Source organism: Heteronotia binoei, chromosome 16, assembly GCF_032191835.1.
Source record: "Heteronotia binoei isolate CCM8104 ecotype False Entrance Well chromosome 16, APGP_CSIRO_Hbin_v1, whole genome shotgun sequence".
NCBI classification, from domain to species: domain Eukaryota; kingdom Metazoa; phylum Chordata; class Lepidosauria; order Squamata; family Gekkonidae; genus Heteronotia; species Heteronotia binoei.
The window spans coordinates 29706538-29727184 of record NC_083238.1 but is presented as its reverse complement, the minus strand read 5'-3'; the positions used below and the strand labels follow the sequence as shown (position 1 = coordinate 29727184).

General features: G+C 43.4%; 1 protein-coding gene across 1 annotated transcript in view; it reads left to right on the top strand.

The window, feature by feature from the left end:
* Positions 1–20647, top strand: part of LRP2 (LDL receptor related protein 2) — a 204885-nt gene that overhangs the window by 112432 nt on the left and 71806 nt on the right. The window contains exons 29-41 of the mRNA XM_060257327.1: positions 657–885; positions 4080–4257; positions 5474–5602; positions 6971–7137; positions 10322–10465; positions 10685–10794; positions 11184–11361; positions 11945–12158; positions 13266–13505; positions 14894–15082; positions 16609–17529; positions 18485–18650; positions 20037–20195. Coding sequence (XP_060113310.1) covers positions 657–885; positions 4080–4257; positions 5474–5602; positions 6971–7137; positions 10322–10465; positions 10685–10794; positions 11184–11361; positions 11945–12158; positions 13266–13505; positions 14894–15082; positions 16609–17529; positions 18485–18650; positions 20037–20195 — 3024 coding nt within the window. The remainder of the gene's footprint in view (positions 1–656; positions 886–4079; positions 4258–5473; positions 5603–6970; positions 7138–10321; positions 10466–10684; positions 10795–11183; positions 11362–11944; positions 12159–13265; positions 13506–14893; positions 15083–16608; positions 17530–18484; positions 18651–20036; positions 20196–20647) is intronic.

Below are 20647 nucleotides of genomic sequence, written 5' to 3'. Positions count from 1 at the left end.
GACCATTAGAGTGATTCCTCAGTGGAACAGGCTTTCTCGGGAGGTGGTGGGCTCTCCTTCCTTGGAGGTTTTTAAACAGATGGCCATCTGACAGCAATGAAGATCATGTGAATTTAGGGGGAGGTGTTTGTGAGTTTCCTGCATTGTGCAGGGGGTTGGACTAGATGACCCTAGAGGTCCCTTCCAACTCTGTGATTCGATGATTCTATGATATGCTGCATCCAGTTTAGTAAGAGCCAGTGTGGTGTAGAGTTAAGGACTCTAATCTGAAGAACTGGATTTGGTTCCCCATTCCTCCATATGAAGCCTGCTGGGTGGCCCTGGGCCAGTCATTGCCTCACCTACCTCACATGGTGACTGGCAGAGAGAGGAAGAAAAGGTGATTGTAAGCTGCTTTGAGACTCTTTCTGGTAGAAAAAAGCAGGGTATAAAAACTTACTCGTCTTCTCAAGTAGTGTGCAGACCTGCTTTTAGGATCACCTTTTCAGACATTTAAATCTTACCACAACAATTTCCGTGCCTTTCGCCCCTCAGTTTGAGAAGAACATTCAGGGGTGTTTTTTGACAACGTGGGCTATTCTGACTTCTCATTCATGTCTGTGAATGTGATCCCCTCCCCCACCCCGGTACAATCCTTACATAGTTTCTTTCCACAGTGCTCACTTGATGTTCTGGACAGACTGGGGTCGGAATCCTCGAATCGAAAGAGCAAGCATGGACGGCACATTGCGAACCGCCATAATCACTGACAAGATCTATTGGCCCAACGGTTTGGCCATCGACTATCCAAACAGATTGCTGTATTTTGCTGATGCCTATCTCGATTACATTGATTTCTGTGATTACAATGGGAACAACAGGCGGCAGGTGGTGGCAAGTGACTTGGTATGGAGAAAAGACAAACATTATCCAGAGTATGATACAAATGGTTGTGGTATAATGTTGTGTATTTGCTTCACGGCCCTGAGGCAGTAATGTGTGTGTCCATCGTAAGGCCTCCCCCTGCCAATTTTGTTGCAGAAAGACAACTTATTTCTTTACTCCCAACTTTACTCTCCTATCAGACACATCACTCTTTCTAAACACTTTGTGATGCTGCTGACTCACACGTAGGATTCTTTCAGGGCGGGCAGGGGCAGATGAAGGTGAGCATAACAGAAGCCATGTTGGATCAGGCCAGTGGCCCATCCAGTCCAACTTCGTTTCACTCAGTGGCTCAAAACCCAGGTGCCAATAGGAGGTCCAACAGTGGGGGTAGAACTCCAGAAGCCCTCCCACCGTTGCCCACCAAGCACCAAGAATACAGAGCATCACCACCCCATACAGAGTGCTCTGTCCAGGTTTTTTTTTTAGCAGGAATGCACAGGAACACAGTTTCAGCTGACTTGGTATCAGCGGGTATGGCCTAATATACAAATGAGTTCCTTCTGGGCTTTTCCCACAAAAAAGCCTTGTGCAAAACAATGGTGATGTCAGGGGGTGTGGCCTAGTATGCAAATAAGTTATTGATGGGCTTTTTCTAAAAAAAAAAAAGCCCTGGTTCCATCTATATCTTGTGGCTAATCGCCACAAAGGGACCTCTTGAAGCTGTCTATGCTTGTAGCTGCTAGCACTGCTTGTGGCAATGAATTACACGTGTTAATTACTCTTTGGGTGGATAAGTACATCCTTTTATCTGTTCTAAGCCTCCTGCTCATTAATTTCATTGAGTGCCCGCAAGTTCTTGTATTGTGAGAAAGGAAGAAAAACATTTTCTCTACCATCTCTATCCCATGCATAATTTTGTAAACCTCTATCATGTCACCCCTCAATCATTGTTTCTCCCAGCTAAAAAGTTTTAACCTCTTTAACTTTTCTTCATAGGGAAGGTGTTTCACCTCTTTAATCATTTTTAGTTGCTTTTTTCTGTACCTTTTCCAATGCTATAATACCTTTTTTAAGGGTCTGGTGACAATTGTACACAGTATTCCAAATGAGGCTATACCATAGTTTTATACAGGGGCATTATGATACTGGCTGATCTATTTTCAGTTCCCTTCCTAATAATCCCCAGCATAGCATTTGCCTTTCTTGTTGCAGTTGCACACTGAATCAACATCTTCAGTGAGTTATCTACCATGACTCCAAGATCTCTCTTCTGGCCGGTTACCGCCAGTTTGAACCCCATCGACGTATATTTATAGTTAGGATTTTTTACTCCAGTGTGCATTACTCTGCACAACAAAGAGTCATTGAAACAGCAAAGTTTCCTTAGCAGTGCTTCTGTACAAATTGATGATGTAAATCATTGTGGCCAAGTTAATAAAAACAAAGAGTTGGATTCAGACTAAATTGGAAGTCACTTTCATCAACTGAGTGGAACTTTTCTGCTTCCCCACTGCTACTGTAACCCACTGACCTCTCCAACATGTTTGTTCTGGGAGACAGAGGAACTTTTTGGAGAGCTCAGTGGGCAGAAGTGTGTGTTGTGGGGGGGGAGGTGGAAAAGTTCCATTTTGTAAACAAGCCTTCCATGCACAGCAGCCAAATTTTGGATCCACTATATTATGGCACAAGCTTTAGACAAGATTGTCTGTGTGGTACAAGGACAAGGAAGGAAAAGCCATTCAATGTAGTACCACTTCAGTCGTGATGTCACACACGCTGTTGTGTTCTGAATCAAGCTGGATCAGTGTGATGAGTTTGAGCTGTTCACAGTATCACTGCTCCATATAATACACTTAATGGAACTAGGGAATAAAAGTTACTGAGTATCATATTTCTGTCCCACCCTTCTTCCATGAACTCTAGGTGGTACACCTTGGCAGCTTCTATTAGCCATGGTGACTAAAGGGAACCTTCATGTTCAGAGGCAGTAACCTCTGAATACCAGTGCCAGGAGGCAACATTAGAGGAAGGCCTCTATTCTGTGCCCTGCTGTTGGACCTTCAGAGGAATTGGTTGACCTTGGTCAAGGCCTGGTTGACCTTGGTCAAGTTCTTCCTCTCAGCCAAATCAATCGCACAGGATTGATACAATAATAAAATAAGAACAGAAGAGCCCTGCTGGATCAGACCAGTGATCCATCTAGTCCAGCATCCTGTCTCACAAAAAAGGAGATTGCTGTCAGATCTCACCTGCTTGAGAGATATACAAGTTCCCGATAAGGAAAAGATTAGTCCTCTCACACAGAGGGCAGATGCAAACATTGTATGTTAAATGAGATATCACTGCAAGTAACTTGGATTTCATGTTCTTCTGTATATCTTCTCTCCCCTGTAGTATTATTCTCAGATGGCATCTCAAGAAGAGACAAAGCAGGTTCAAGTGTAGTCACAGCTTTTTTGGAAGAAAAAGCCCAGCAGGACCTCATTTGCATATCAGGCCACACCCCCTGATGCCAAGCCAGCCAGAACTGCGTTCCTGCTTAAAAAAAAAGTCCTGAGTGTAGATAGGAAAAAGCTAAGCAAACCAGCCTGCCTGGTGACAGAAATTCAGGGCAAATAATATGGGGTAGGCAGAATGAAATTCAGAGGCCAGGAAGGCTATAGTTCAGGAACCCAGAGTGCCCTTGGTGGCAATATCAAAGTCATTTAGGAATGCTAAGCATACTGCTGGTAGCTTCTTCCTGCTTCCTCTCAAACTGACCAGTACGAGAATGGCCCTTTCCAGTGTTCTTCATTCATTGTACGCAAGAGCAAGACAGAAGTTTATCAAATATTCCTGTTATTTTAAGAAAGAATTCAGTCGTGTTTTATCATATCAGAAAAGAAAGCTCCATAGTAATATACATTACGTTTGCTGTTTTCCTCCCATTATGTTCTATTGTCCTGTTATTACAAGCTCGCTTGTGGATGTTGGGATGTGTCCTGCCTTAGGCTGCTGGAAAAGAACTTCCTTCAGCCTAAAGAACCCCCTCCTCCAGCCCAAAAATGATTCTTCCAGCTTCAGTGGCTTTCCTGTTGGAGAAGGAGTCACATACAGGAGGCGAGGTCTTCAGGCTGGATGGTGGCTTCAAATTTTGTTTAGTGGAGTGGTAGGATAATGAAAATAATAGTATTTGTGGAAACTAGCCCTTTGCTCTCTCTCTCTTTTTAAAGGTATTGCAGCATCCTCATGCACTCACAGTCTTTGAAGATTTTGTATACTGGAGTGAGAAATACACCAACCGTGTTATTCGAGCCAATAAGTGGCATGGAGGAAATCAAACCGTCGTTATCTATAATATTCACCAGCCTATGGGTATTGTGGCGGTCCACCCTGTGAATCAGCCATCTGGTAAGTCTGGCAGGCTGTGTTTTGCAACAGAAAAGCAAAGCATGGGAATATTAACCAACAGTGAAAGTGCTTTTTAGGTTGCTATCTTCAGTGAGTGCTAAACTGACCTAGGACAGAGAGACATCCATTTAAGGCTTCTGTGCAAGTGCTGTGTCATTAGGTTAAAAGTGTAAGTACAGTGGACAGGACAACAGTCAGTGAGACAGCTTTGTCACAGTAGTGAATGAGAAAATCAGAAATGACTTCTGTAGACATGGTCAGGGGTAGGGATGGGCATGAACCATATTTTTGCAGTTTGATTTGAACCATGAACCCATTTGAACTGGGAGGTTGATTCATGAACTGACCCGGTTCATATCGGTTTGTGAGCCCTTCAAAGTTTAAACACCTGCTTTCTGCTCCCTACATCTTTCTGCAGGGAGCAGAAAGCAGGGGCTTCCAAATAGCTGAGTGGGAAGACAACTGCTCAGCTGTTTGGTTTATATGGCTCCAAACTATTTAAATCCCTGCTTTCTGCTCCCCACAAAAAGCCATAGGGACCAGAAAGTAGAGCCTTCCAAACAGCAGAGCAGCAGGGAGCTCTGCTTTCTGCTCTTCATGAACTGCCATGAACAACACCAAAATTCATGGAAGTTCACAGCTGTTATTCACCACAAACTGGCCAAAATTCATGACAAACTTTAGTTCATCAGCAAGTTCATGCCCTTCTCTAGTTGGGCATCACTGATCTCAAACCACAAATACCTTGAAGTATGGGGGAACTCAACAATGCAAAAGCATCATTTGCCTGTTCCTATGACCTCAACAACCCCAACCCCCTTTGTTTACTGCTCAGTGGAACTTCCTTCACTTAGTCCCACTTTATAACAAAGGCTTTTATTGGGCCTTGTGTGTGGCCATGTGTGGCCATTCCTCAACTCTCTAGCCTTTTCTATTTTATTAATTTTCTTTCTGATCTACCTCACCTTTCACACTAAAGGGGTTTGTTTCTTCTGTGGTTTCCAAATGGCATAAATTCAGCGCTATTACTGCCTTCAGGAAGCAGTGTAGACTGTCTTGAATTCTGGTCTTAGTGGGTATGTAGAAAGCTAGGTCAGGCCTCTTGTGCCTTTTTCCTTCACCTCAAGAGATTATTTTAGTGAGTTGTGAATGTTCAGTTTGTATCGTGATGCCCTTCTGCGCTTTTGATTTATCAGTGCCTCTGTTTTTACCTCAGGTACCAATTCTTGTGCCTTATCCTCCTGTAGCCACCTGTGCCTGCTTTCTTCAGTGGGACCACGGTTTTATTCCTGTGCCTGCCCATCAGGATGGACTCTCTCGCCTGATAATGTGAACTGCATGAGAGGTGGGAAAGGGAAAAAATGTATCCAAAAGACGCTCTTGCCAGAAATGTGTTTAGTCTCCAATATTTCTGCTAAGCTGGGCAGGGGAGGCCTCCTGAATTTTGATGATATCATTATAATGGTTGGATCCAAACGTGAGGGGGATTTTCACCTATTGTTCTGTGGTGAAAAATCCTATTCATTGAAGTCCCTAGTTTTGTCCATCATTCTGCTCCTGGGGATCTCCCTCCATCTCACAGAATCAGAGATTTCTGGGCTGCACTGGGGTGAGGAGGATCCCTCTCCTCTGATGGATGTGTTGATCAAACTGGCAGCGGACCTCTGCAGGATTCCCTTCTTTCTGCCCTCCAAGTTGTGTACAGATTGGCTTTGGCAGGGGGAGATCCTAGGGTCCATGTGCAGAAGGGGAGGGAGTGTGTCCAATGGCCCCCCTGATCAGGGCCGGTGCTAGGGTATTTGGTGCCCTAGGTGAGCTGCCCACTAGCACCCTCCCCAAAATTTAAAAAACAGAATTGTAAGAGAAATGAAGAAACTTGAAACTATTTACATTTTTAATTTGCAGTTTTTTACTTTAATTTTTTTTTTAATTGTGAGATTAAGCTATAAGCACTGTGAGAATACTTGATCCTTTTAGTTGGAGGTGCCAGCGACAAACCTTGTGCATGCAAGAAAGGTGCTTTACCACGGAGCTACGGCTCCCACCCCTTGGCTCTGTTAAAGTAGAGTAGGAAGGATGAGCGGCAGCAGACAACTTCAACAGGAGCCAATTTTTAGAAATTGTAATTTGCTTTTCTTCAGCTTTTACAATTGGTTAATTTATCCCTGCTGGGCTCCAAGGAGCACACTGCACAAGCGCCATCCGCTTTCGCTTTCCCTGGATCTGTTACAGACCCGGGGAATGCGAAACTGTCTGCATTTCATGGAGCCTGCTTTCCATAGGGGAAGGCAGGCTCTAAGGAGCACACACGCTGCGCATGAGGAGGGGGGCACATGGTGGCGCCCCCTAGGCCAGATAGTGCCCTAGGTGGCTGCCTACTTGGCCTACTCCCACGCACTGGCCGTGCCCCTGATTGATCATCTCCCTTCCCCCCAAAGCTACCTTTTGCCTCTGAAATAGTCCCGGGGATTCAATCACAAAACCCTGGCACTCCATGTAAGCTTGCTATTTCAGTACAGTCCTGAACAGTGAACATTTCAATTGGACTGTTCCAAAGAAAGCATGCTATAGGTGCACAAATCACTTTCCGTGAACATCATGTAAATGTTTATGCATTCCACCCCCCTTCAGGCACTAACAAACCGTAGACTTTTGTTAAATCATAGAAGATGCGTGAGTGCAAACTTTTGGTGCTGATGGTGCTGTTTTACAGTTGAAGAGCCGTTCCTGATAGCTGTAAGAGACAACATAATTTATGGCATTTCTCTGAATCCTGGGGAGAAAACCAATGATGCCATGGTCCCAATAGCGGGAGTGCAGAACGGCGTCGATGTTGACTTTGATGATACAGAGCAGATGATCTACTGGGTTGAAAGTCCAGTGAGTACTGAGGTTTTCCCTATAGTAAGGAGTCTGCTTTCCAAAACTGGTGTAAGAAATGGGAACTATAAGCATTACCTGGGCATGCTAATCTTGGCATTGGTACAGTGCAGCACTATTCGTGTCAGCATCACTCTTATGCTTGGCAAATGGGGGAAACGTAATCCTATTACGAAAGCTAATTTCTTGCTTAGCTTCATAACTTCTCACTTGCAAGTGCTGCCAAATGTAAGGCTTATATATTTTTTAAAATCAATTTTATTTATTCATCTACAAGCCACCATTCAGCTCAGAGCCCTCAGGGTGGCGAACAGTACAATTTTGCAGAACAAATTAACACGACAGAATAATTTAAAAGAATAGTACATTAAAACAACAAACAGTGCTTTGAAAACATGTCACTAGACCTGTTGGCTTCACCTGCCGTATGCCTGATGGAATAAAAGGGCCTGAGCTCATTGGTTTTAGTGACCTCCTGGTCACCTGTGGTGACACAGTATGTTTAGGATTCTGGTTGGATGGTTTTCAGGGCAGTCCTAACTCAACTTTGCTTAGGATCACCAGGGCTGGCTCCTAGACTAGGGGTGTCAAACATGCGGTCTGGGGACTGAATCAGGCCCCCGAGCAACTGGTTGTCATCTGCTTCCTTCTCCAGTTTGGTGAGCCAGTTTGGTGTAGTGGTTAAAGTGCACGGACTCTTATCTGGGAGAGCCGGGTTTGATTCCCCACTCCTCCACTTGCAGCTGCTGGAATGGCCTTGGGTTAGCCATAGCTATCGCAGGAGGTCCTTGAAAGGGCAGCTTCTGGGAGAGCTCTCTCAGCCCCACCCACCTCACAGGGTGTCTGTTGTGGGGGGAGAAGATATAGGAGATTGTAAGCTGCTCTGAGTCTCTGATTCAGAGAGAAGGGCGGGGTATAAATCTGTAGTCTTCTTTTCTTCTTCTTCTTCTTCTCCTCCCTCTCCCTTGCTTCCTTCTGCATAAAAGTTTGCTTTGCAAGGCTTGCTCAGTTGCACAGGAGCTACAGAGTAAAACCTCCATTTTCTCCATTAGCTGAGGGAGGAAGGGGGGCAGGCAGAGCTTGTTTTTCCAGGCTCTCTCAATTGCACAGCAGAGCTACTGAGCCAAGCCTCTCTTCCTTCTATTGGTTGAGGCTCCTCCCACCCCTCCAGTCCCCTGGGGAAGGAAGGAAAGAGCCAGAGCTTCCTTTGCCCAGTTCCCTGAATCCCATGGGAGAGACACAAAGAAAGCACCTTTAAGACCAATGGGTGCTAACGTTTTAAACATGTTTTAAGCTTTTTAAAAATATATATTTAATTGTTTGTCTGTGTCCTTTATTATAAAGTTTATATCTCTGCCACCTAATCTTAAATAGGTGCACACATGGCTTGGTCTGGCATGGCCCAGCCTGACATGGCCCAGCCCAACAAGGTCTCATTTATGTTAGATCCGGCCCTCATAACAAATCAGTTCGACACCCCTGTCCTGGACTGTCTGGCACCCTAGGCAAGGCTAACTGCACTGGTAACGTCATTGGGTCATATGGTGGGTGCCCAATTTGGCACCCCCAGAAGGCTGACAATGACCTTGTGTGCCTAATGGCAGGTCTGGCCCTGAGGATCGTTCTGTTGTTCTCTCAGCTCAGCAAGGCCGGAGTGTGTGCTATACAATGGTTTCCTGCTGCGCTGCAGTATTAGGGTTTGCTCCCCAGTTGGGGCCTGGAGATCACCAGGAAATAACAACTGATCTCCAGAGAACAGAGATTAGTTCCCCTGGAAAAAATGGCTGTTTTGGAGGGTGAACTCTATGGAATCATGCCCTGCTGCAGTCCACCTCCTCCCATACTCCACCCCAAAATCTTCAGAAATTTCCTAACCTGGAGTTGGCAACTTTGTATATTATTGATACATGCAGTGTTGGTGATGACATACATTGGCCGTGTCGGTACAGTGCTGCTAGCTGTAATGCTTTGGCAACTTTTGGGCGGCGAACAAACAAGACTATGGATCAGGGGTGGCCAAACTTGCTTAATGCAAGAGCCACATAGAATAAACATCAGATGTTTGAGAGCCGCAAGACATGAACATCAGATGTTTCAGAGCTGCAAGACAAGAAGGAAGGAAGGAAAATAAATAAATAAATCGGGGGGAGGGAGAGGTGGAAAGAAAGCAATTTTAACTTTAAATGTGTTCTCGAAGTTGCCTTGGAGAGGTGATTTAAGGAGGCAAATGTCTTCTCCAAGCTGATGGACTGGTGGGGGCTTCAGGAGTCACACAATGTGGGTGGAAGAGCCCCCAAGCAGCAGTTTGGCCACCCCTGATGTTTTGAAAAGGAAGCAGCAATGGGAAGCTTTTCATAACCACTGCCATTGACATGGGTGGGAAGGAAAATCAAAGCTGATTCTTAGGTTGCATGCCTGTGAAAAAGGGATGTTGCCTGTTAGTTTTAACTTTTTACGCTACACTCCATTTGGAACCAGGGCTGTTGTACTCGCCTGTGCCTTGAACATTGATAGTGCATTTGTAAAGGCTAAATACTGAGCACGATTGTAGCATCCCTTGGTAACCATTTGCTACAAGAAAGCCATGCAGGGTTTCCTTGTTTGAGCTCCATGTAATTTATTTTCTGTAAGCAGAATAAGATTGTTACCTCATGGAGTGGAGACCTCTGTTATAAAACAGAACGGGATTGTAGTCTGTTCCATTGCTTATTTCATGTATTAGCTTGCTGTTATTACATTGCTTCTGCTTTTATAATTTCATCTTTACATTGTTTATATCATATATATATATATATATATATATATATATATATATATATATATATATATATATAGCATTATTTCTGATTTTTGTGACCCCACTCCTATTGCATTATCCTATAATAATTATAATAATAATAATAATATATTTTATTTTTATCCCGCCCTCCCCACCTCGGCAGGCTCAGGGCGGCTGACAACATTTCATAAAAACATACAATAATAATCAAAACAGTTAAATTTAACAATATAAAACATTGAACTTAACAGTTTTAAAAACCAGTCAATACAATTGATACAGTTGCATTGCATAGCATAGTCGTATGGCAAGATTATTTGGTTGCATCATCTTAGACTATATAATCTCAATGGCAGGCTATAATTAAAATAACATAAGTAATTTTCCCCTCCTCTCCCCACTAAGGGTGAAATTCATAGAGTGAAGTCGGACGGAACAAACAGGGCTGTATTTGCCCCAGCAGCTATTATTGGAGCTCCCTTTGGTCTAGCTTTAGATTGGATATCTGGAAACCTTTACTACAGTAATCCCTCCACGCAATCCATTGAGGTAAGCACCACAGCTTTGCAACGATCCAGTTATGCTAACACAGTTCAGTTGACAGAATTTGTTCATACCTATAATGTAAAGTCAGTCTAGACTGCATGCAGTAGTATGAAGCTTACCTAGGTTTGTATTTTGTTTAGACTCTATGTTGATTGATGCTGTCTAATAATACATCTTGTTGCTTGATATAACAAAATCAGCAGGCTTGGATCTGTTTTGCAGGTTCTGAAGCTTCACAGTGAAGTAATTTACCGGAAAACACTCATTACCAATGATGGTACCTTCTCAGGATGTGGGATGCCAACTGGTTTGACTGTTGATCCAGTCAGAGGGTGAGTTCAATGAGCTACTTCCAAATTTAGTCAGGCTTTATTCTTCTGGTTCCTTGATCCTAAACTCATTATATAGAATTCAGTTTGCTGTTTCTAGTCAGTTTTACTGGAAACTGACCAGAAGGCAAGGGAGAGCACTGGAAACTGACCAGAAGCACAGGAGCTGAGGAATCATGCCAGCACCAGGCTGTCTGGAAAAATTAAGCAAACATGGACCAAACTACATACCAAGAAAGAATGGCCACTATGTCACGCAGTTACCACCCCCCCCCCCCCAAAAAAAAAAACAGGTGCCATCAGGTGGTCCACCAGTGGGGTCAGGACACCTCCTCTTCTTTCTAGACATTTTTGTGTTATTTTTGTGATAGATGAGATAATGTTTATTGCAGGAAACTATATTGGACAGACCAAGGAACTCACACTGGAATCCCAGCAAAGATTGCCAGTGCAAACATGGATGGATCAGATATCAGAACCCTCTTCACTGGCAACCTTGACCATGTTGAGTTTATCACCCTTGATATCAAAGAACAAAAACTCTATTGGCCAGTCACAAGCACTGGGGTGGTACGTATGCATACAAGAATGGATTTTCTTCATGTCATTCTTAGAAGACATTTTAAAAATAAGAATACTGAGATTATCATTGTTCCAAAGAAAGTGAAAGATGTTATATGTATTCCGAATATTGTAACTGGAATAAATTTTTTAGAGGGTGGTTTTTCAGCAAGCATCATCAGGAATACTTGGGCATATGCTTCTGCCTTTCCTGTTCTGTTTCAAACAGAGATATCGTTTATGCAGCATTTTCCTTATCGTGGTTTGGTGAAGAGAACTGGGAGTGTGCAGTGGGTGGGAAATTTATGGCTCCAGTAGGATTTGGGATATTCAGTGAATGGTGATAAAATCTGCGGAGGGGAAAGATTCTTCCATGAACCTCATGCCATATCTAGTTGAGCTGCAATGTTAGCTAAGCTATGACTGGTATTTACATCACCTTAACAGTTTTTAGTTGGGGCTATGTGAGGTGATGTGAAGATTGTCCAAAGTTAAAAGAAGAAAGTAAGGTGTGTAGTTTTAAAAACCAGATACACTCCTGCACGTGGATAGCTGGCTTCAATCTGTAATATTTAATATCCCTTATCTCCAGATTGAACGAGGGAATGTGGATGGCACAAACAGGATGACCCTGGTTTTTCACCTTTCTCATCCCTGGGGTGTGGCTGTCTATGGCTCTTTTCTGTACTACACTGACCGTGATTACGAGGTCATCGAGCGGGTTGACAAGTCCACCGGAGCAAATAAAGTGGTGCTGAGAGACAACGTTTCAAGACTGAAATGCCTCCGAGTTTATTATCGTGACAGTGAGTATTTGATCTAGACTATGAAAGCTTTAGGGCACAGGGAAAAGGGTTAAATTCTTTTCCCCTCTGCATCAGGCTGCCTCTTAAAATTGCAGCCTCTGAAGCGGCATCCTGTTAACTAACATAGAGACAGAATCAGGAAAGGGAGTTGTGGAACTACAAAAGGACCCAAAAGCCATCGTGAATAAGCAGGATTTCTTCCATCTTTTAAAAACAGAACTAGCATGGAGAGAAATTTTATAGTCATGTTTCTGCTTCAGGAAGACCTCAGATCTTAAAGGGGGCAAAACTTATTAATTTATGCAGGGAAATATAAACAAATAAATTGCCACCTTTAGGATCTGTGTCTATACATTTTGTATAACTAGGACTTTTTTTGTAGCAGGAACTCCTTTACAATATTAGACCACACACCCCTGATGTAGCCAATGCTCCTGGAGCTTACAGTAGGCCCTGTACGAAGAGCCCTGTAAGCTCTTGGAGGATTGACATCAGGGGTGTGTGGCCTAATATGCAAAGGAGTTCCTGCTACAAAAAAAGGCCTGCATATAACTGTCCGAGGTCATTCATTACTAGTAAGAAAATTCAAACAAATTATTTGGTATTCAGTAATTCAAACAGTTTTTAAAATACTTATACTTACTTTATTTGATTTATATCCCGCCCTCCCTGCCGAAGCAGGCTCAGGGTGGCTCACAGTATAAAACTACAACAAACAATTAAAATCCATACATATGATAACATTACACATTCAGTAATTAAAACAGTTGGAATAATTTGGTAAATGTGCACCACATTTGTTTATCACTATGGAAAATTATCAACACTGTTCACCAAAATTGCCAACACATAGGTTTTGCTGGTTGCTAGGGGCTGAGGCATTTATATAGTTAGATGTCTATGCCCTGTTTTTCTCCCCAGTGATGACCCAAAACAGCTTTCAACGTTGGCCATTTCTCCTGCATTTTATCCTCACAACAACCTTGTGAGGTAGATTAGTCAGAGTAGGGGTGTCTTTACAACAACATTTATTTACTTGGTCCTCTTGAATGGTGACATGTGCAGTGAGCTTCAGTTCATGTTTACATTTGTCTCTCCCGTGTCCAGATTCTGCTGGTTCCTCAAACGGCTGCAGTAACAATGCTGGGGTTTGTCAGCAACTTTGCCTGCCTGTACCTGGGGGGCTCTTCTCATGTGCTTGTGCAACTGGCTTCCAATTAAATCCTGACAACAGGACCTGTTCCCCATACAATTCCTTTGTCGTTGTCTCCATGCTGTCTGCAATTAAAGGATTTAGCTTGGAAGCATCGGACCACTCTGAAGCAATGGTCCCCTTAGCGGGAAGAGGTAGGTGAAGAGATTATCATTCCTTAGCAGAATCCTTTTATGTCTAATGTTCTGTTTGCCACTGTGGATAGGTAGTGCTGTACTTCCCTCATATGGATTTCATGTGATTAAGTTAAAAATGAGATAAACAAGGCTGTTGAGAAATACTGTTTGTTTGACTGGAATTCAGAAAGAGAGGTGATGCTGGAACATTGGAACTGAGAGCAGGATCTAATGATACAGTTCTTATCTCCTTTCAAATATGGAGTTTGGTGAAAAATCCATGGCAGTTCTATGTATAGGCACTGTTACATTATGGCTGCTTACAGATGGGCATTTGAAGCCACCCTGGGGACAGCAGGCAGGCGGATTTAAAAAGTGTGTCTGCATGTGCACATCTGCCTGCTGTCCCCATCCCACCCCCAAGACATCCCCCATTTACTGGGAGCCAGCTTGAAAAGGCACCACTTTCAAAGTGGTGCCTTTTTGCTGGGGTGCCTCCAAGATGCCTTCCTGGCCATCTGGATAGCTGGGAAGTGCCCGGGGAAGAAGAAGAAGAAGAAGAAGAAGATATTGGATTTATATCCCGCCCTCCACTCCGAAGAGTCTCAGAGTGGCTCACAATCTCCTTTACCTTCCTCCCCCACAACAGACACCCTGTGAGGTGGGTGGGGCTGAGAGGACTCTCACAGCAGCTGCCCTTTCAAGGACAACCTCTGCCAGAGCTATGGCTGACCCAAGGCCATTCCAGCAGGTGCAAGTGGAGGAGCGGGGAATCAAACCCGTTTCTCCCAGATAAGAGTCCGCATACTTAACCACTACACCAAACTGGAGCCATGGATGGTGTATGTGAGCACTCACGATGCTCCCTGGGGTGCCTGCGGCCCATCCCTCTTCCGCAGACCATTGGGACTCTCCCAGGCGCTTCTTGTCTGGCCAGCTCATTTCCGGGTCAGCCTGATGCCGCCCTGAGCCAGTCGTCTGTTAGTGGCCTATATCAGCTATTTCTGGTTAATTCCATTTATTGCAGCTTTTGACCACTTTTGTGTATCTCGGGATGCATCTCAGGATATCTCTAACCTATAAATGCATCAGCTGTGGAAGAATCCAAAAAGATTCTTTGTTTATGCCTTTACACCTCGAGTCTTAAATAGCAGTGCTAGCTCACATGTGCGTGTGCATTACTTGATTTCTCATTATTCAATCATTAAGTGAATGTGTGAAACTTACTTGCAAAATACTGTGTTTGAGGTGATGTTGGCTGTGACTGGAGGAGTGGTTAAGTGCATGGCCTCTTATCTGGGAGAACCAGGTTTGATTCCCCATGCCTCCACCTGCAGGTGCTGGAATGACCTTGGGGCAACAAATGGAATATTAAATAAAGAAGAATGTTTTTCAAAACGTTTCAGGGAGAAATGCACTACATGTGGATGTCCATATCCCTTCTGGTTTCATTTACTGGTGTGACTTCAGCAGTAGCAGTCCTTCTCAAAATGCAATACGCAGAATCAAGCCAGATGGCTCCTATTTCACAGATGTCATCACAAATGGAATCGGGCGCAACGGAATCCGTGGCATTGCAGTTGATTGGGTATCAGGTCTGTACCACTAAGGCACAGTAAATATATAGTTATCTTTTTATGTTATTTATATTTTAGGAAATCTGGATCCCAAGAATCTGATATAAAATGTTATTCAAATAACTAGCAAAAATCGTACGTTCTTGATAGGAGTCATTTAGGACAGTTTCACTTTGCTCTGTTGTCTCATTGGACTCTTGTAACAAACATCACATTTGTAGAGATTCTTGTTGCTTCAGTTCCTTTGCCTGTGCTTTATATAATAGATGTCACTTAGTTGTTAACATGGCTACATCAGAATGAGGAAAGTTTCAGCTCCATACGCATAACAGTAATACATAACCGTTTACTCAAAAGTAGTTGCCACTGTCATTATTAGGACTCATTCCCAAGTCAGTCGTCATTTCGTGTAATGCAAGAAATGATGAGCTAGCCTGTAAGGATATGAATTTACAAGATAATGCATGGGATGGAGAAAGTAGAGAAAGAAGTACTTTTTTCCCTTTCTCACAATACAAGAACTTGTGGGCATTCGATGAAATTGCTGAGCAGCCAGGTTAAAACGGATAAAAGGAAGTACTTCTTCACCCAAAGGGTGATTAACATGTGGAATTCACTGCCACAGGAGGTGGTGGCGGCCACAAGCATAGCCACCTTCAAGAGGGGTTTAGAAAAAAATATGGAGCAGAGGTCCATCAGTGGCTATTAGCCACAGTGTGTGTGTATGTATAAAATTTTTTGCCACTGTGTGACACAGAGTGTTGGACTGGATGGGCCATTGGCCTGATCCAACATGGCTTCTCTTATGTTCTTATGTTCTTATGAATGTATGGACTGGTTTTAAGACTGTACTATGTGCCTTCATTAGAAGGATCTCTGCTTTCCTTAGTAGGAATTTTCCCATTTGTGTAGCCTTGTGGCATCTGCACTACAACCCACAGGACACTGCTAGCCTGCGGACGCTTTTCAGATGGCACTTGAAAACCCTACCAAAGAGCCCTGCTGGAGAACTTAGGCAGATCATGAGAAGGAAGACAAGAAGATCTACATCAGTGCTTAGTTCTTGCGGCCCCTTCTTACATGTTCAGGGAAATGCTGATCGCCACTTTGGGGTCAGGAAGCAATTTTCTCCAGGCCAGTTTGGTCAGGGAGCCTGGAGGGGGGGGGGGGGTTTGCCATCATTTGGGCAAGGAACAAGGGTTACTGTGTGTGTGTGTGTGTGGGAGGTATTTGTGAATTTCCTGCATTGTGCAGGTGATTGGACTAGATGACCCTGGAGATCCCTTCCAGCTATATGGTTCTATGATTCTAATAGGGTTTTAGAGCTTTTAACCAGCACAGGAAAGGGGGGGAGACTATGGAGGCTTTCAGGAAAGAGAAAGAAAAAATAGTGGGAGAGGGGGAAGTGAGATGTCTCCCACAAGTCCTTGCAAGTTCCCAATTGTACTTCTGTACTTTCTTGCATATTCTTAACACTGCTTGAAAGTGAACGTATCCATGTTTTATTTGCTTTGGTGTTTCTTTCTTTCTGTTTTTTAACCCAGGAAATCTCTATTTTACTAATGCATTCCTGAGAGAGACATTTATAGAAGTTCTACGTTTAAACACTACATATCGCCGTGTCCTGCTTAAAACCACTGTGGATATGCCAAGGCATATCGTAGTGGACCCCCAAAACAGATACCTTTTCTGGGCAGATTATGGACAGAATCCAAAGATAGAACGTGCATTTTTTGACGCTACCAATAGGACTGTGCTGGTATCTGAAGGCATCGTTACACCACGTGGCTTGGCAGTAGATCACAGCAATGGCTACATTTACTGGGTGGATGATTCTTTAGACATGATTGCAAGGATTCCATCAGATGGCGGGGAGCCAGAAATTGTCCGCTATGGCAGCCGTTACCCAACTCCGTATGGCATTACTATTTTTGAAAACTCTATGATTTGGGTCGATAGGAATTTGAAAAAAATCTTCCAAGCTAGTAAAGAGCCAGGAAATACTGAACCGCCAGCAGTTATAAGAGACAACATCAACTGGCTGAGAGATGTTACCATTTACAACAGTCACTATCAGTCACGGTCTCCTTCTGACGTCAACCACAATCCATGTCTGGAGAACAATGGAGGCTGTGCTCATCTGTGTTTTGCACTCCCTGACCTGGAAGCACCAAAGTGTGGATGTGCATTTGGATTGCTAGATAGTAATGGCAAAAGCTGCTCCATTTCGACAGATAACTACCTAATCTTCACTTTGGAGAACGCCCTTAGAAGCTTGCATCTGGATCCTGAGAATCATAGCCCTCCATTTCGAACAGTGGACATATTAAGAACTGCAGTAGCTCTTGACTATGACAGTGTGAATAATGTGATATATTTCACTCAGAGTTCTCCAGCAGGCACAGGAAAAATAAGTTACCTGAACATCTACTCTGGAACTGGTAGCCCCACTGTAATAGCATCAGGTAAACATGACTATGTATTTTTTCAGGGTTACAATGCTTAACTGTATGATTATTTGAATAACTAGGTCTGTGTTTTAAGCCATCAAGTGTCTCCACAATCAGAATATTACTCTAGCTCTGCCTGTAATTACAGTCTCATCTTAAACAGTGTTGCACCCTTCTGAGTCCATTGAATTCAGTGTACTTTGAAGGGTGTAACTTTGCTTTGCTTTGGTTTGCACTGTAAATCATACTTCTCTTCAAGTAACTGATTAGGATTGTCTAGTGGAATATAGATGAAGGTACCATGGTGGACACAGCTCTTTCTTGTACAGGGCCTGCTTAAAACCACTGTGGATATGCCAAGGCATATCATAGTGGATCCCCAAAACAGATACCTTTTCTGGGCAGATTATGGACCGAATCCATAATCTAGGGAGGGGCGGAGGGGAGCTTGCCCCGAATGCCACTGGAGGGGGGGGGGCGCCAAATTGGGTATGGAGTCCATTCTATTCTGTGGGCCCATAAGATAGAATGGGCCCCCAAGGGAACATCATTTTTTAATTTTGCCCCCCTCAAAAAACATGTAGATCTGGTCCTGTTCTTGTAGTACCAGTAGTAGTAGTAAAAATAATAGCATACAAGAAGGATAGAACACTCAATAAAAGTATATGTAGATGTTGCCAAGACTGAGAGTAGCCATGCTTTCGTATGAGAGCCTTAAGAAGTACATATTATTATTATTTTTATTTATTTATTTTTATTTTATTCGATTTTTAGCCCATTCTTCCCATAAACAGGCTGACCATACCTTTGATTTCTGTCACACATTTAAAAGTGATTTTTAAAGCTTTAGACAGACCAGTAATATCCCATTGTGATAATCAAAAGGCCCTTTTGGACGTGCTATGGTGGTTGATTCATAGTGTCTTCATGCAGAGTTATTTGTTGTGCTTTGTATTCTGCGTGTCTTAAGATCTGGGAACTCCAGACGGTATAGCCTTTGATTGGATCAACAACAGACTTTATTATAGTGACTATCTAAATCAGACCATCAATTCAATGGCTGTGGATGGATATAATCGCTCTGTGGTGGCTCATGTTCCACGACCAAGGGCCATCGTATTGGATCCTTGTCAAGGGTAAGCTGTACTCTCCACATACTGTGTTGTATTGTAAAACTGTATTGTGATGTGTTGTGAAATAAGGGATGTCTACTTTTATATACCTTGTTTCTCTGCTTTCATCATATCAAAATTAATAAGGGAGGCCTCAAAGTGCCAGCTTCCTTCCTGGCTGAGGAAGTTTGCCATATCCCTTCTGGTCTTTTGGAAGTCTGTTTTCTTTCAGAAGGTTGCAGTGGTTCTATCGATAAAACTTAGTTGGTCTAATTTTATTTGCCCTTATATTTATTGGCCCTTCTATGGAACATGGGAGTTTTCCTGCATCCCTCTTCATTTTTGCCTTCCCTTCTGATCCCTGGAAACCTCAGTCCTTGGGTTGTGGGACCCATGCAGAGGAATATGGCACAGGTTTGGAATGATAAGGGACTAGACCAGGGGAGTCAAACTCATTTTGTTATGAGGGCCGAATCTGACATAAATGAGACCTTGCTGGGCCGGGCCAAGCCATGTTGGGCTGGGCCTTGTGTGTACCTATTTAAGATCAGGTAGCAGAGATTAAACTTTATAAAGGACACAAACATAATTAAAGATTTTTAAAAACTTAAAATATGCTTAAAACTTAGCACTCATTGGCCTTAAAGGTGCTTTCTTTGTATTTCTCCCATGGAATCCAGGGAACTGAGCAAAAGAAGCTTTGGCTCTTTCCTGCCTTCCCCAGGAGACCAGGAGGGAGAGGAGCCTCAGACAATAGAAGGAAGAGAGGCTTGGCTCAATAGATCTGCAGTTGAGAGAGCCTTGCAAAGCAAGCTGTAATGCAGAAGGAAACAGATACAGCCAGTCACTCGGGGGCTTGATAGGAGCTCTCGGGCCACATGTTTGACATCCCTGGAGTAGACAATGAAATGGTTTTCTTTGCTAGAAGCATAGCACCACAGAAGGGATGAGGCAATTTCATTCCCTTGTACCTCCTTACTCCAGCCCCCCAACTTCTACCGGTATTCACCATGTGGGTTCTGTAACCCCCAGGAACGATCTTTGCAGAGATTGGAAAGGGCTTGAGGAATGCAAGAAAAATTAATGCGCCTGCTATGCGCAAGTAGTTGGATTCAAGCTGCTGTTTTCTTTGCTTGGAGGCATTTTATCTGTGGTTCCATTGCTGTTTTACGGTTGCTTTTGCTGTTTTGAATTGTTTTGGGGCAGTTACTCTGGGTTTATTTTTCCCGCTGCTATTCTTTTTAAATGTTTTTGTTTTGGGGATGATTTTAGTCTTATTGCTGTTGTTGTTTCACTTTATTTTTTTCCAACTCACTGGAGAGTTGGTTTTATTCGGCAAGAAGGGGGGGGGACAGAAATGGTCCTTAGAGAAATAAGCAAACAAATAAAGTAAGAATTGTGTTATTATAGGTACATGTACTGGACCGATTGGAGTTCCAATGCTAAAATAGAACGAGCAACCCTTGGAGGAAATTTCAGGACAGCCATTGTCAGCACCAACTTAGTATGGCCAAATGGACTAACATTAGACTATGAGGAACAGCTGCTTTATTGGGCCGATGCAAATTTGTATGTATCCATGTTTAATTTTGCTTGCAGTTGGGCCTGTATATTGTACGGTTTCTTAGATGCTTGCGATATGGCACTGGTCTAAATAATATGCAGTAGTTTAGTAACAAAACACTACATTATGATGAGTAAGAATTTTTTCTTGTAGCCAGTGGTGTTCCCTGTTAGTTAATTTTCTGTTTGCCAAGCAAGCAAAACGATGGGGACAAAAGCTACTGAATCCAAGTGGGCATGATTTGCTGCTGGTGGTAGAAAGTGCTGGCAAGTCACAGCTGACTTATGGTGACCCTGTAAAGCGTTCAAGGCAAGAGGTGGTTTCCCACTGCCTTCTTCTGTGTCACAACCCTGGTATTCATTGGGGTTTTCCCATCCAAATACTAGCTAGGCCCAATTCTACTTAGCTTCCAGAATCTGACGAGATTAGACTAGCCCGGTCTATCCAGTTCAGGGCA